This window comes from Drosophila subpulchrella, chromosome 3L, assembly GCF_014743375.2.
Source record: "Drosophila subpulchrella strain 33 F10 #4 breed RU33 chromosome 3L, RU_Dsub_v1.1 Primary Assembly, whole genome shotgun sequence".
Classification (NCBI taxonomy): domain Eukaryota; kingdom Metazoa; phylum Arthropoda; class Insecta; order Diptera; family Drosophilidae; genus Drosophila; species Drosophila subpulchrella.
This window is the reverse complement of record NC_050612.1, coordinates 7,030,649-7,046,227: the sequence shown is the minus strand read 5'-3', so window position 1 is coordinate 7,046,227 and position 15,579 is coordinate 7,030,649. Positions and strand designations below refer to the sequence as shown.

Below are 15,579 nucleotides of genomic sequence, written 5' to 3'. Positions count from 1 at the left end.
ACTCTTAAATCGAAATTTGACGACCAATTCAGAGCGAAACAAAATGCAATTGACTTTATTTTTTGCGTCCATGTATAAGTTTCAGAGGTCACCTAGCAAGCGTAATCAAAAAATGTTGAAAATCCAGGTCACTGAAAAAATATTTTAAAATATTTGCCAAAAGCGGAATCGGAGTTAATCTATCCGACGTCATTTTAGCAAGTTCATCATCTGTCGCCGAAAAGTTTTTAACCCAACCTCTTACCATAAATCTTGCCCCCTCCCCGCGGCCTTTCTCCCATCTGTCATGGAACGGTCAAGCTCTTTTAGTGTTTATCTTGCAAATTTTTTGTCGGTTGTAATAGAACACCGCTCTGACATAAACAAAACCAGAGGCAAAGCCAAACGCCATCGCAACGCGTCTGCTGGCATTGGAATCCGCATCCGACGTGGAATCCGTATCAAGAATCCATATCAAATGTCAAGGCGAGATGGTTTATGGCTTATCAGCGGCAGACCAAAAAGTAATAATACAATTTCAGCTGGGAGATAGAGTGAATAAAGAATCGAGACAGATTTTGGATTATCAATTTTTTGTCATTTATATATTTTTGTGATTCGTTTTTCTCTTCATTTTTTCGCTATAAACTAGAAAACATAAAGTTACAAAGTACAATACATATTCATAGGTGTGCGGGTAGTTACAATATTTACAACGAGCGTCGAGTAAATCATAGTTAAATGTTATGCATATTTATATATAGTACACATGTAATCAGTCGATTTATGTTTTCAATTTGTTTGATTCGTGTCGCATAATTCGTTTTTCTTTCATTTTAGTGCATACAGTCCATTTTCAGTTGTTTTTATTTACAATAATTTTCATAGAATTAATATGGCTGTATCTCGTAGGCGGGGTGTTGTGGATTCGGATTCGATTTATTAACTTACAATCTAGACTAACTAATGAGGATAAGCTTACGTTTAAACATAGGTTGGTAGGAAAATGGTACGCATCTTAATAAATTAGGGCTTAGTGCTAAAACAAAATATCACAATGATTAAACAATGATTACAATTAACATTTAGCTTATTTACATTTAACGCTACGGTCTAGACCAAGTGAATCCTTCTAGAGTGTGTTTATTTTGTTAACTAGTTTCTGGTTTCGTGCTTTTGGAATGCATTTTTAAATTGGCAAGTCGGCGGAGCTGGAGATGGTTCGAGATAGAAGTGGAAATGGAGAGGGCGTAGCACACAACCAGGTAGATTTTAATCGCCAAGACCAAGCTAATCTGTACGGCTCTGTTCTCATGTTCCTCCTTTTCTGGCCTTGTCGATTCTGGCCAAAACACAACTTTGGGGGCCAAGAACCCCGAACACACACGTGCTGATCTCCCTCCCATGATTCTCAATGGCTGCTGGGGAAACTTGTATCTTTTTCTCTTCTGCAGCAAGGTCACAGTTGGAAGTTTCACTCTGGGAAATTCTGACTACTTCTCCTTAATCTCTGACTAGCTGGGGAAAAAGAAAGCTTTGTTTTCTAATCAAATCTGGGCATAGCGTGATCTGCAGAAGGGTCTCTATCGCTCTATTATAAGAGAATTCTCCTCCTATGCTGGGATACAATTAACTGGCATTAATTGTTGGATGTAAGTCCGCTTTATCAGAGCTAAGCCCCTACAATTGTTTCCCTTCTCACACAATTGTTACCCTGCTATCTATTTTTCTGCCATTGATTAGCACATGTAATTGTGGCTCGAAAGGAGAACGAAGTAACAAAAACCAAAACCAATTTCAACCCAACCAGCTCAACAACCGTCTGCAGACGGTCTGGGTTTTCGGTTTTCTAACGTCTAAGGTCTGCTTTTTGTTACCATTTTCCTTTTGGCCAGACATGAGCTCTGTGATGTTTTGCCTTTGCCTATTTTTCCCAACCCGCGCAGTCACATTCACAGATACACGGATACGAATACCCATTCGACTACAGCTGCTGCAGATACAGATACACGGGTGTATCTTCTACACACGTCGAGCTTGTTATAGCAAAATGCAGCAGTTAAGATGAACTAACGACTGAGCGTTGCAAACGGGGAAAACGAGGAAAAACGAACGAAAAAATGCTGGAAAACGACAAAATAAAGGAGAAGAAGGAGGAAAAGAAAATAAAGCCAAGAGAAATACTTTTGGGCCTGCTGCCTTTTTGTGGCTGACTGACTGGTTGGTGTTGGATCTACACCGAAAATAAGTATTGCAATTTAAGAACTGATAAAATATCTCTAAAAAATGTATGAAAAATTCCAATATTTAATGAGTATTTGAGGGTATTTAAAATGTTTTCAAAGTAATTGTATAAATATATTTTATTTTTTGTAGATATCCTATCAAGATCCTCCTATATGAATCTTTAACTTTAATGCTCTTTAACCTTTAAGTTCATATTCAATTAAAAAGTATTGATTAGACCTCTTTAAAATACCCTATATTTTCCCTGTGTAGTTCCGAGTTGCTAGTTGCTCTTGGTGTGTTGCATGCAACATCAATTTTCAGAATCTAGCTGCGAGCCAGGAAACTGAAAATAGCTGGCCGTAAGAAAACAGAACAGGGCCAACAAACAACAATTGCCTGGCTCGCCAGCTATTTTACTGTTGTCTTTTTCTCCTGTTGTTGTTATTGTTCCTGCTGCTGCCTGTTTCTTGCCCCACTCGATTTTTCTTTTACTTTTGCTATTTTAACATGTAACTAGGCTTTTATCGCTAAACGCTTGCATTTGCATATTGAATGCAATTCCCCTTTTTTCTGTGCGCATTTTGAAACCCGAGGAAGTTAAACTTGTTTTTCGCGAGGGTAAGTACTTTTTCGGCCCGCAAATGTTCTAGATCACCTTTCATAACCGAACAAGATCGTAGGAATGCTCTGGTTTGTGCTCTTTCCCTTTTTAATGGGTCTCTCTGATGGGCAAAGAATGTAGTGGTCATCATAAAAATTAATGTTCTTAAGGAGTTATGTTTCTGATAAAGGGATGTTGGATTTTTAATTCATTTCCCTTGAGAAGTTGTTAATAGAGTTAGGAACTGATCTCGTAACACCTCTCCAGCTCTTCCGTCCTCGCCTTTAACCCTCTTACCACTTGGTAACCCCACTCACATGTGCAGATTCCTAGACGCCGGCGTCGGCTGCTGGGTGGGGGGCAATGGGAGGCTCTGCTGCTGGATGCCACCCGCCAGGGGGATCATCTGCGGCGCAGGCCCACCCACCGACCCACCGCCCATCAGCAAGGCCGCCTGCTGTTGCTGCTGCTGCTGCGTGGCGCTGTTGCTGCCGCGCAGTTGCTGCTGCTGCTGTTGCAGTTGCTGCTGCTGATGTTGCTGCTGCTGCAAGGACGGTTGCCGGCGGAAGCTGCCGGGCTGCTGGGGCGGCGGCGGCAGCATGAACTGCTGCTGGTGGTGGTGCACCGAGTGGGGCAGTGGCATTGCCTGCTGGTGGACGTGGTGGTGGTGGTGGTAAGCGGCATGGTTGATGGGCACATGGCAACTCTGGCCGGGAACATTGGAGCGCTGCGAGGAGGAGACATCCGGTAGGGCGAACCGCAGCTTCTGCCAAAACAACTTGTCGCCCCACTGCAGATACGTGTTGGTCTTCAGATACAATCGTAGATCGGGATCGAGTTCCTTTTGGGGCACCTCGCCCAGCACAATGACTATCAATCGCCGGCGACGATCGCGCAGCACTGACTGATGGGCGGACTTGAACTCGAATCTGCACCACTCCGACTTGATGAAGTTCTCGCTGACCACCATTATGGTCCTCCGGCTGCTGTCGATGGCCTGGACAATGGTCTCCGGCAGGTAGCCGCCCACGGGGAAGTCCCGCTGGTGCAGGCAGAGCTTGTAGCGGTGCTCACCCAGCTCCAGCATGGGAGCCAGCTCCTCGTTGACGAACAGCTCATCCTTGGAGGAGTACGAAACGAAGGCGTCGAAGAGCTTCTCCCGCTCGTTCTTGTCCACATCCTTCTGGGCGTTGTAGAAGAGCCTAACTCCGAATCTCGAGTGGCACCACACGCGCATCTCCTGGCGGAAGATAAACACCAGCGAGGTGCAGATCATAACGAAAATAAAGGCCGTCAGGATGGCCACCAGGATGGGTATGTAGTCCAGTTTCGGGGGCTGGTTGAGGATCATTTTCGTGGAGGTGGCATTCGAGGCGTTCTCGCCACCCGCCTGCTCTGCATAGTTGAAGTTGTTATCCAGACCCAAGGGCAGCGTCTGACTGCACTGCACCACGGGCAGGGCGCTGGCCTCTCCAGATCCCGGGAATATGACCATCTCCTGTGTGCCGTTTCCGCTGATCACATCGCATTTCATCTTCAGCTTATCCACCACGTACTCATGACGGTTCACGTAGTCCCTGAACTTATCGATGAACTCGCAGTTGCAGGTCCACGGATTCGCCGCCAGACGAACTTCGTTCAGGTAACTGGGCAGGAAGTTCCAGACGGCGAAGGATGTGATGGCATTGTGATCCAATCGCAGTATCTTCAGGTGGTACAGGTGCGTGAAGGTGAGTGTGTCGATCGTAGCGATGGCATTGTGCTGCAGATACAGCTCCTGGAGATTGTCCAATCCCTGGAATTCGTTGCCATTGAGCGCTTTCAGTTGGTTACTCTGCAGCTGGAGAACCTCCAGTTCCAAGAGGCCGTAGAAGGTGCGGTTGTGGAGCAGCTCGATCCTCGAATGGTTCAAGTGCAGCACCTTCAACCTCTTGCGACCGATGAAGGCGTGACTCTGCAGCTCCCGGAAGTTGTTGCCATCGAGATACAACTGCGTGGAATCCATGGGAATGTGGGAAGGCAGAGTCTGCTCATAGGAAGCGCGGCTGCAGTCCACCACATTGGAGGTCCAGGACTGATCGTGGTAGCAGGAACACCTATCCGGGCACTCCATCTTGCAGTCGCAGGCCTGGAAGTCACAGCAGTGGCACAGAGCAAAGCAGTGAGAGGCGTACTTGCAGAGGAAGTCATCCGACTTGGCCTCGATGAGGGAGACATGGGAGGATCCCCTGGCGTAGGCCAACCTGCAGTGGATCTGGTCCAGATCCATGAGTTGTGGCTGAGTACGGGACTCTCGGTTCACCTTTTGCAACCAGTCCAGGTTACAGTCACACTCGTAGGCATTGTGGCCAATGTAGAACTCCGGGATCTCCCGATCCTCAGCAATGGGCGATAAGCGCAGGGCATTGGGCTCCAAGGTGGTCAGGCGATTCCTCACCAAGTCCACCCTGGTCAGGTTGGGCTTCTTGAAGAACGTGTACGGCTGGATCTTGGAAATCTGGTTGTCGTTCAGGTAGAGCACCTCCACACTATTCGGAATGGAGCTTGCTGTAATCTCCGTCAGCAAATTGTAGCTGGCATCAAAGGTGCTGAGACTCAGTTCGCTTTCGATCTCAAAGTAGTTTCCCAGCTGGGTGATCCTGTTGGCCCGCACATCCAGCCACTGAAGGCCGATGGGAATGTGCGAATAATCGAACTTCTCCAAACGATTGCCCGAGATATTCAGCCACACCAAGTTGGGCAGTTCGGTGAAGAGACCAGCAATGGACTTCAACTGATTGCCATCCAGACGGATGGCCTGGAGTTGGCCATTCCTTTGCAGAGAACCCGCCTCGATGGACTTCAGTTTGTTCTGGGACAGGTTGAGGATCTGCAGGGAGCTCATACGATCGAAAACACCTCGCCGGATGTGGGTGAGGGAGTTCTCCGTCATCCGCAGACCGTACAGATTCTCCAGCTGCGTGATGCTCGTGTTCTCGATCTGACCGATCATGTTCTCGCCCACATCCAGGGTCTTGAGCAGGGGCACATGGACCAGGGCCTCCGGCACAGCCTGCAGTTTGTTGTCGTTCAAGTGCAGATCCTGCAGCTGGCTGCAGTTGATCAGGGATCTCTGATCCAGCCGGGAGATTCGGTTGAAGTCCAGGGAGAGTACCAGGAGATTGTTCAGACCCTGTAGAGTGCGCTGCTCGATGACCGAGATGCGATTGCGCGACAGGATGAGGGTGTGCAGGTTGGTCAAATCCGCAAAGATTCCTCCCGGCAGCTGATCGATGTAGTTCTCCTCCAGCTTCAGGATCTGCAAACTGGCCAGGGGTCTGAAGATGTGCGCCTCCAAACGGCTGATCTTATTGGCCGACAGATCGAGCATCATGAGGCGCTTGAGACCCACAAAGGTGGCTGCATTGATCCACTGGGAGTTGAGTTCGTTGCTGGCCAGGTCCAGAACCAGGAGCTCGGCCAGTTCACCGAAGATTCCGGGGGCCAAGACGTTGATGGAGTTGTTCCTCAGATAGATCTCCTGCAGTTGCTTGGTCTCTGCGAAGAGTTCCGGTGGCAAAGAGGTCAAACGATTGGCCGAGAGATCCACAACCCTCAGCGAGAGGAGACCCTCAAAGGCGCGATCGGCCAGGAAACTCATGCTGTTCTTGGCCATATTCAGGTGGGTCAGTCTTCCCAGGGCCGACAACATGGCCGTGGGCAGGCTGACCATCTTGTTGGCACTCAGATCCAGACTCTGCAGCGTGGAGCCGCAGACTCGGGCCTTCCTGGAGCTCAACGAGGCGCTGAAGTAGAAGTTGCTGATGTCCTGGATCTTGTTGTACGAGGCATTCAGGTGCTGCAGGGACTTCAGGGGGCAGACCATGCCATCGGGGATGAGCCAGATGTTGTTCAGACTGAGGTCCAGCCGCTCCAGCTGGCGGAACTCCACGAAACTGTTGGAGGCCATCTCCAGCGACATGGTGGACCAATCCCCATTGTGGGTGCGAATGGTGAGGTTCCTCAGCTCCTGGAGGCCACGGAAGGAGCCGTCCGTGAGGTTGCCCAGCTTGCAGTACTCTATGGTGAGGTCCCTCAGCTCCACCAGGGACCTGAAGCTGTCCGGGCTCAGGCTGCTCTGGAAGAACAGCGCATCGTTGCACTCCAGCCGCAGACGAACCGTGTTCTGCGGCTGGATCACGCTGAAGTTGGTGTTCTCCAGCTCCGAGTTGATGGTCCGCAGGTGGCAGACCAGGGTGATGTCGTGCTCCCCGCCGCCGGACCAGCGGCACTCGTCGGGAGCCTGGTACAACACCGTCTTGCTGAGGGCGGCCCCGAAAATGGGTATTACCCAGGTGGCAATCAGCACGTACAGCATGTGGGTGGTGGCCAGCATTTTGGATGGTTCCTAAACTTCGAATGGGGCTTCGATTTGGGCTATTCGGGGGTTTATAGGGGGGCTGCTTTTGGTCTTTCACTGCTCGTTCTATTTCTCGCCCATTTTGAGTGTGTGTTTATTTGGGATTTTTTTGCTTTTTGTTTGGTTTTATAGCGCAGCTTTGCACAATCGCCACTTTTCACAACACCACTTCAACCGATTTAATGCTTTATCTAAAACGATTTTCTTGTTTCTTCCCGCTGGCTATTATATATTTTCTTTTATATCTTTTGATTTGGTTGCTTTCGTATTTCGATTTCTATATCTTCATTGCTGCGTTGTAGTTTCGCGTTGACCGTAATCCAAGTGGGGGGTGCGATAGCGCGTTTGATAAATTGTGTTCTAAATTTTCTCGAGGCGATATTTCTTCTTTTTTTCCACTTTCATCCGCTAACAGACAATCGCGCGTCCGCTCGGCTCGAAGTCAACTCAAAAACTGATCGCTCTCTCCGGGTTTCGGCCAGCAGCAAGTGCCGCTGAGAAGCGCTCATCGGATGAGTGAGTGGATGAATGAGTGGCTGGGTACCTGGGTGCCCGAGTGAGTATGTGAATAAATGAGTAAGTGAGCACTCATTGAGCACGCACACAGAACCAAGGAACTAGAGCGAGATGCGATCGAGTAAACAAAACTATGCAATCCAAACGCAAACGCAAACGCATCGCACGTAATGGCCCACAGTGCACAGTGGGTTGAATAGCATCGAATTGCACTCGATGGGCAGGTAGAATTTGCATGGGGTTTTGCAACAAATGACAGATGGGATGTGAGGAAGTGAGATCGCGGGAGATGGGCAGGTGAAATTGGCAAACAGAACATGTGGAATCCTAAGACGAGGCATTCCGATTCTGCAATGCCTATGGGTCAAGGATAAATGCGGAAAAAAGAAGTAAGTCGATATGGTTGATCTCTAAAGATTGGCTTATCTGATAAAAAGAGTTCCCTAGGGAAGTAGATGGATGGGACAACTATTAAACAAGTAGAGAATATGTAACAAGTGCGGCGATGTAATCCCTCGATAATATTACATACCTCTTATAAGTAAAAATCTGTTTTAAAAGATTATAATATGGTTACATTTGTTAGGTTCAAAAAAATCATCTTCCTACACTTTTAGGGACAGTTTATATAAGTCAATGTCTATGGCATAATAATAAAATCTTATAAAATATAAATGAGAACTTTGCCAAGGGGCTTGTAGATTAAATGTAGCATTTTGGTTTCGTATCAAAGTATTACGTTACTTACAATTAAATTAAAACATTTAAATGAAGTAAAGTTAATTAAAACTAAGATAGTTATCCTAAAAGCTAAGAAAATTTTTTGAACTCTAATTCAAATTATTTTTAAATTATTTTTTTTTTTTTAACCAATAGCAATTTGTCATGGATGAAGAACCCCAGGAGTGATCTCTGCAAACTTCTTATACGACTTCCGGTGTTAGGGCTTTCAATACAAATCGAATTAGTCCACACCTCAAATATTTGACACGCCAAAACAACCTTGATCTTCAAACAAAAACTCCTCGGCCCAGCAGGTTCGCACCCACAGCTGGCACCTAGCCGTTTGGGCCCACTGTGCGGCACCGTGGGCCTCCCCGCCGCTCCCGCCTGTCGGTTCCGCTGAGCGTCAGAGCCGAGCAAACAATTCCAATGAGACATTGACACTCGTCACACCGGTTAGACGAGTTTTACTCCACAAAACGCCAGCTGAGAGTTGAGTTCCCTCCGCAATTGAGTGTTTTCCCAATTCAGCGGATGAGATACACCAGCTTTATAAACGAGAAGAGACTGGGAGAGAAACGATCTGCTGAATAGACGGAATCGAGTGCAAGTGGCTGATCTTCGGCTTTTCTTTGCTTGCCTTGCAGACAGCCACAAAAACCGAAAACGAGACGAAAAAAAGCGGAGAATAATCATAAAAAATTATTGAAATCAATTGTTAATTCAGCCAATGTCAGTTTGATATAGGCGCACACTCACACACGCGAACCCACAAAAAATTGACTGATTTTTCTTGATTTATGAGAGCAGCCGCAGCAGTTGGTGGGATTGGAGTCGAGGCTCGGATTGTTGGTATTTCTTTCGGACCGGACCGGCTGGGCAATCGAGATTTGTCGGGGAGATCTCGAACTCGGGGCTTACTCATTATGAGGTGGCGGTGGCTGAGCCGCAGATGGAGCCGACTTAAAGTTCGACGGGGTCCGAGTCCGAGTACCAGTCCGAATCTGATAATTTTTTCGCATGATCTGGCTGCCCATATGTTGTAACCGCACTTTCAAACTTTCCCAAAACACTGGGCCGAGCAAAACAGATCGCTACTGGATTATTTAGAACACACAAACAGCTGAGTTCGGAAAAATAAATACAACATGTGTTCCTTAATCAAAGAAAATCTCATTCAATATAAAAGCGAGTGTGTTAATTCCATTTTTATTGGAATTCTTAGAATTCAGCACATACTTGAATATGAAAAAAAGTCTATAAATAATAAATAATAAATAAGAGAAAATATTAATTCAAATAAGATTGTAAATTTTTAATAAAATAATATGTATAATTTAAAACTCATAAAGTTAAAAGTCTGTAGAGTGACTTACAATAAGACTAGATAGCGACTTATTGCATAACTATTGGGAAAAAATTACGATGTTAAATAAAAGTTGATGCGAAATTTTATCAAGAATGCACACAACTTGAGTTACTTTTGTTTAAAGCTCTCCATAAACAAGAGTTGAACATATTATCGCAAACGGTGTATTTACTTCAAGCCCAATTAATTCGGAGGCACTCAAGGGTGAGCTGCAAGCTAACGCTGCGACTGCCGAACCTTCTATATTATTATCTTAAAATAACCACTCAAACTGACAAATAAAACCCCTCCAGATGCAGCTAAACCCTTGATTTGCAGTGCTATTATTTCGATCGCAACTGTATATACTATATAGCGCTCCGTGCGAGTTGTAGTTGTACCTGTCGACGCCCGTTGAGTCGACAGGTGCTGATTAACCAAACACATCCCAAGCGATGCGTATCAGTCAGCCAGTTAGCCAAGCAGCTTGTTTGGACTGGATGGGATCTGATGGGATGGTTCGGGTACGGGTACGGGTACGGGATGGGCTGGTCGGCTCTGGTCGGCTTGAGATGGATCTCTCCCTTTCCCGGTGCTCCGTTCTCAGGAAAACCCACACCCAAGCCTCCGTCTGAGCAAACTGCAGGTAGCCTACAAATTGTGTTGAAAGTTGACCGTGCAAACATCGTCTTTCGGTCCTCACCTTACCTCACCCCAGCTCCTGAGATCGTCCTCATCCTGATTCCCCAGGTAAACAGATTGGTGCTGCAGCGATATCTTTGGCTAGGATTTTGTTACAATCCTCGCTCAATTGTTTGTTCCTGCCTTGAACCTTTCTTTCTTTCTCTCGTTTTATGATATTCTTTATCGCTAGATCGATCGATCAGGCCAGTTGGTGTAAGCCAGGAAGTGTTTGGGTATGGTAAGAATTGGCTTAGACCCAGGGATTGCACAATATGTAGCAGGATGGGCGAGAAACACTCAGAAAAATCGAGTACTCTATTGAGAAAACAAAAATCTAGCTTGGTTTTTAATAAATTGATATAATTTTGTATTTTTATTATAATGGTGCTTCGTAAATTGTTGGGGGCTTGTTGGAGTTTTTGGATGAATATTTAAATCTCCTCAACTCAAAATATTTTTAGCTAGTGATTGGAAATAGTTTTTAAATATTCATAAAATTTACATAAATTAAACTATTTTTTCTCATTCTTTCCTTCTTTTTTTCTCACATTTCAAAATCAGAACAACCTTTTTCCAAGTGCAGGGATCCTTTTAGTGTACTCTAGGGATCCGTAACCGTATATGAGGGGCGTTTCTGCCAGCATTGATTTGATTTGATTAGATTAGTTGAGTCTATAGCTTGCGGAGTTGTGGGCAATATTTCCCTACGATGACTGATCGTTCTCGATTCTCTTTCATTTCCATTTGCGCAAATTATATTTCTTTGTAATCGTTTCGCTTGTCTTGGGTTGCCAAAGACGTGTACGCCCGAGTATCTGTATCTCGTGGGTGCTGGGCGCTTATATTGCTCATTGGGTCACAGTCACATGAGTCATGGGCACCGATTCTTTTGTAGATACCCGTACATTTTTTTTATATTTTCCGCCAGCTGCCGGTTGCGAAAAATTTCATTTGTTGTGTTTTGTTGGCTTGTAATTGGAATTGCTTTTTTATTCGTCCGGAGACAATGACCGCTTTGAGGGACGCCCCCGGCGAATGGAGAAAGGAAACCCTTGAGAGTGGCTTCCAAATGGAATAGATAGGGATTAGGATATTGAAAAAATCTCTTCAAATCACTTGGGAAGATCTGCATGGAGAACTTCCTGTTTTGCTTACACTTTCAGGGTTGTTTGCGGATCTTGATGAAGGGATTGGCAGTTTTTGAGAAACAGGTGGCTGACCTTGCTTAACATTGCCAATATTTGGGTAAGCAGAGTTCAGATAAAGAATACGCTAGGGGTATGATTGAAGTACCAAACGTTGTATAAGTCTTAAGTTAATAATAAATGCTTAGAAAAAAAAGTTTTTGTTTTTGTAATATTTATTCATCTCCCAACAAAAATTATTATTTAGTGTCGCAAAATAAGAATAAAATTATTTTTTTTTTTTTAACTATTATTTCCGCTCACTGGTTCGTATAGCTTTGAGAAAATTGATTCAGAAAATCTAACCAGCACTAAAACTCATTTATATTTACTTATGATATATTCCTATGATACATTCATATGGCATTATTCCCATTAGGAACCTATCCATAATCCAGCGTAAACAATTTTCCATTACTCAACCCAAGGAATCCCAACTCACCAGCGCTCTATAGAAATGGTACCGCTCTCAGGGCGTTGCAATTAAATTCCCGGGCGATGACATGTCACGGCAATCGGCGATGGAATTCGTCAAGTGTCAGCGGCGGTGAAAAGAGCCGAAACGACGGTTCAAATCAGTTGAGATATGGCCGAGTCCCTCGCTCGGGCGGTGGGTTTATGGAGAATAAGTTGAATAAGTTGCCATTGTTCTTAATTATAACGCGTTGTCATGTGAGCTTGCCATTCATTCATTCATTCCCGCACTCAATTCACTCGACTCCGCTCCGTCCGTCCAGCCATCAAGCCATCAAGCCATCCATCCATCCAGTCATCCATCTCAGCTGTTCTTTACGGCTTGACGCCTAATAAAAATTAATTTAATAATCTCCAACTGCGCGGGAAAGAGACGGCCAGATATGTGGGACAGAGAGCGAGATAGTGCGGGTGAGCAGTTAACGCTTATGTAAACAGAGCCACCGAGGATGTGTGGATATCGCCTCGTATCTGCTGTGCAAAACATATTAATTAGCATTTCCAATTTCGTATGCATATCTCTGGCAACTATCTCGTGATGCAACGCTGCACACACAAACGAAGTTTCCCCGATCTTAACCCCTCGAAGACCCCCGCGATAACCCCCTTGCCCTGCGGAAGCATTCGCGACGGTCAGCAGTGTTTTTTCCGTTCGGTTTCTTTATTTTTTGCAGCCACTAAAGAACTTTGGCATTGCGTCTGGGCGACTTAACGAGAGCGTAAAAGCGAAAACATCAAAATAAATAGCTCAAAAAATTAACAAGACAGCGTCAGCAGCGACGGCGACGTCAGCGTTTCGTTATTGATACCCTTTCGTATGCAATGAGGTAAGGGTATTATGTTCTCAAGATCACCTGGCTTAGAAAGTTATGAATCGCTCAATTTAAAATTTTTAAAATTAGTGAAACACCTCTTATATAATTATACTATACCTGGCATAGAAATGTAGGATAGTTAAAAAAAATAACACATATACCTCAACATGATAATCGCTTTTCCTAATAATCTGTTTAAATCTGTGAAACTAAGTTGTTATATCGAATATAAATATTTAAGTATATCTTAGCTCGCTATATAAATGTGTCTTAAGACTATATAAGTAATTCATGAAGAACAAATGTTATATAATAATGTTATGAATGTGAACTATAACTACCCCAAAAGTGTTAGTAAATTAAGTTTTCTTGTAAGTTATTTTAAAACACAGTAAACCCATATTTGTAATTATTCGCACATGATCCTCGAAATAATATTCAACACCAGTCTGATCTAATTTAAATGTCATATATCTTTAAAATGTTATTACAATTAAAACCATTTCCCCTAAAAAATATAATTTTTATGAATATATATTGTAACTTGTACCAGTACTAAAAAACTCTCATTCATTATCCCCCTTTCAAGGATCACAATAGGCCTTTTCCCTTTTAATCCCCTAACAACAATGCAAAAAATGCTTGTTAATGAGTATATTTTGGTCGAAAAACTGGTCAGTTTACAGTCCACTGTTGTATCCGACTGAACCTCAGTCTGGGTCTGGAACCAAAACTACGACTGAGGCCGTGGACCCACGCCCAGGGACAGAGGGGGTTGGGTCTTGAGTGAGCCGAACTGACTGACAGACAGCCGCCGCGTTGTGGCAACTAATCGAAACGCGTTGCAGCTGCCTCGTTCGAGTTTTCGCAGTCAAAGTGGTTGCCCAAGTTGTTGCACGACACACATACACATAAACACGGCCATACTTATAACCCAGGGAACCGAGAACCCGAGAGCTTATAGATATTTTTAGGCGCGAGTGTTTACCTACAACGCTCTCCAAAAACTTGGCAGCACGACAGGCTCCGGCGAAACGGAATGGAGATGGAGATGGGAATGGGAATGGGGGATCGACTTTTGCGTTCCGACTGGACGCACATCAAAAAGACCATAGACTTTAGACGACGTCAGAAGACATGGACATGGACAAACAACAACAGCAGCAAACACACACGCAACATCCACAGTGAGGTCCAATTGTATTGTGCCCGGGGCCCGACGAATTGAAAGGATATACTACTTCTACGCAATGCAAAGAGGATGGCAGTCGGTAGTCGGCCAGACGAGCTCTATATAATTTGATGAACAAACAAGGGACAGGCAGACAACCTTGGACCGAGACATGCCCGAACTCAACTCCCCAACTAATCATCTACATATATGCACTGGGAAAAAGTAGTTCGAAGTTCTAATTAATGCAGTTTCGGTATCAAAAGATATAATATAATCTATTTTAAAATTGGAAACCATAGTAAAATATCCGTAAAACCGTTTGACAACAAGCTACACTATTTTTTATAACGACTTTATAGTTGGAAAGATGTATTATTTAATGGCATCCCAAAAAAGTATAGTAAAACATTTTGTAAAACTTATGAATACTTTTTTGAAAATGAAACCATATTTTATGACATAAGTTAGGACGCGAATATTCGACATTAATTATAATTAAACTATAATATCTATCAAAAAGGGTTCAACTTCAATGCATATCTCGTCCATTTCATTCAGTATCTTATAAAGCCGAGCATATAATTACAGTACAAACCAACACACATATATTTTTCAAAGTGCACGAATGCAAACTAGCCTTAAAGACTCGCCCTGCCTTCGGCCAACCCAGTTCATAATAATAATAAAAAGAAACTACTTAAGTCCATCCAAATGGGCCTACAATTGACTCGATCCGACTGGCTGGTCTATAGACCGATTCGAATTAGCATAAGCAGACCAAAGTTGATTCATGCAATCCATTGGAATTAGTCAAATTATAACTCAACTGATTTTAATGGTGACTGGCAAATGACAGCCGTCTTCGAGTTCCGCAGCAATATTTCTGCCGGCCATTCATAAGTTTTCGCCATTCGCGACTCGTGCTTCAAACAAAACTATGGAAAAAGAAAAGGAAGTGGAAACGCAGGGCGGGGAGAACAATGGCAAACATTTGGCTTCTGTGGGACGACAGACTGGAATTAGTCTCGGGTGGCTATAAATAAAGCTCATTTTATTCAATTAGATGGAATGGAACTATACTAGAGACCACAAAACTCTCTATAGTTAGACGAATTCAATAAATTGGTTTTGCTGTTGTCAATAGAAGTTGCGAAAATAATCTTCTTTGAAAAAGATAATCAAAACTTTGTTATTCTTCAAGAATATGACGCTTTTATTCAAATAAATGATATCTTAGTTGAAGGTATTTAAATCACTGAACGTAAGTCTATTACATCTATGCAAAAGTTCCTCATTAAAGATGATTTTTGCTTTGATATTAATGACAATGCGATATACCAAATAAATAGTTATTTAATAAACAATTTAGGTTGCCTCTTTTTGGGTTTCATTAATTAAATTAATTATTTAAGTTCTTTTTTCAGACAATGCTTGGACTTAAAAGGTAAGAATT

At 44.0% G+C, this 15,579-nt stretch overlaps 1 protein-coding gene across 1 annotated transcript; it reads right to left on the bottom strand.

Annotated features, from left to right (window-relative positions):
• Positions 1-555: 555 nt before the first annotated feature.
• Positions 556-7,674, bottom strand: LOC119553380 (toll-like receptor Tollo). Its single transcript, XM_037863733.1, has one exon. The coding sequence runs from the start codon at positions 7,182-7,184 to the stop codon at positions 3,123-3,125; it is 4,062 nt and encodes a 1,353-aa protein (XP_037719661.1). The 5' UTR covers positions 7,185-7,674; the 3' UTR covers positions 556-3,122.
• Positions 7,675-15,579: the final 7,905 nt, after the last annotated feature.

Excerpts from the sequence above, each read along its gene's own strand:
- LOC119553380 (XM_037863733.1), bottom strand. The coding sequence starts at position 7,184 with ATGCTGGCCACCACCCACATGCTGTACGTGCTGATTGCCACCTGGGTA.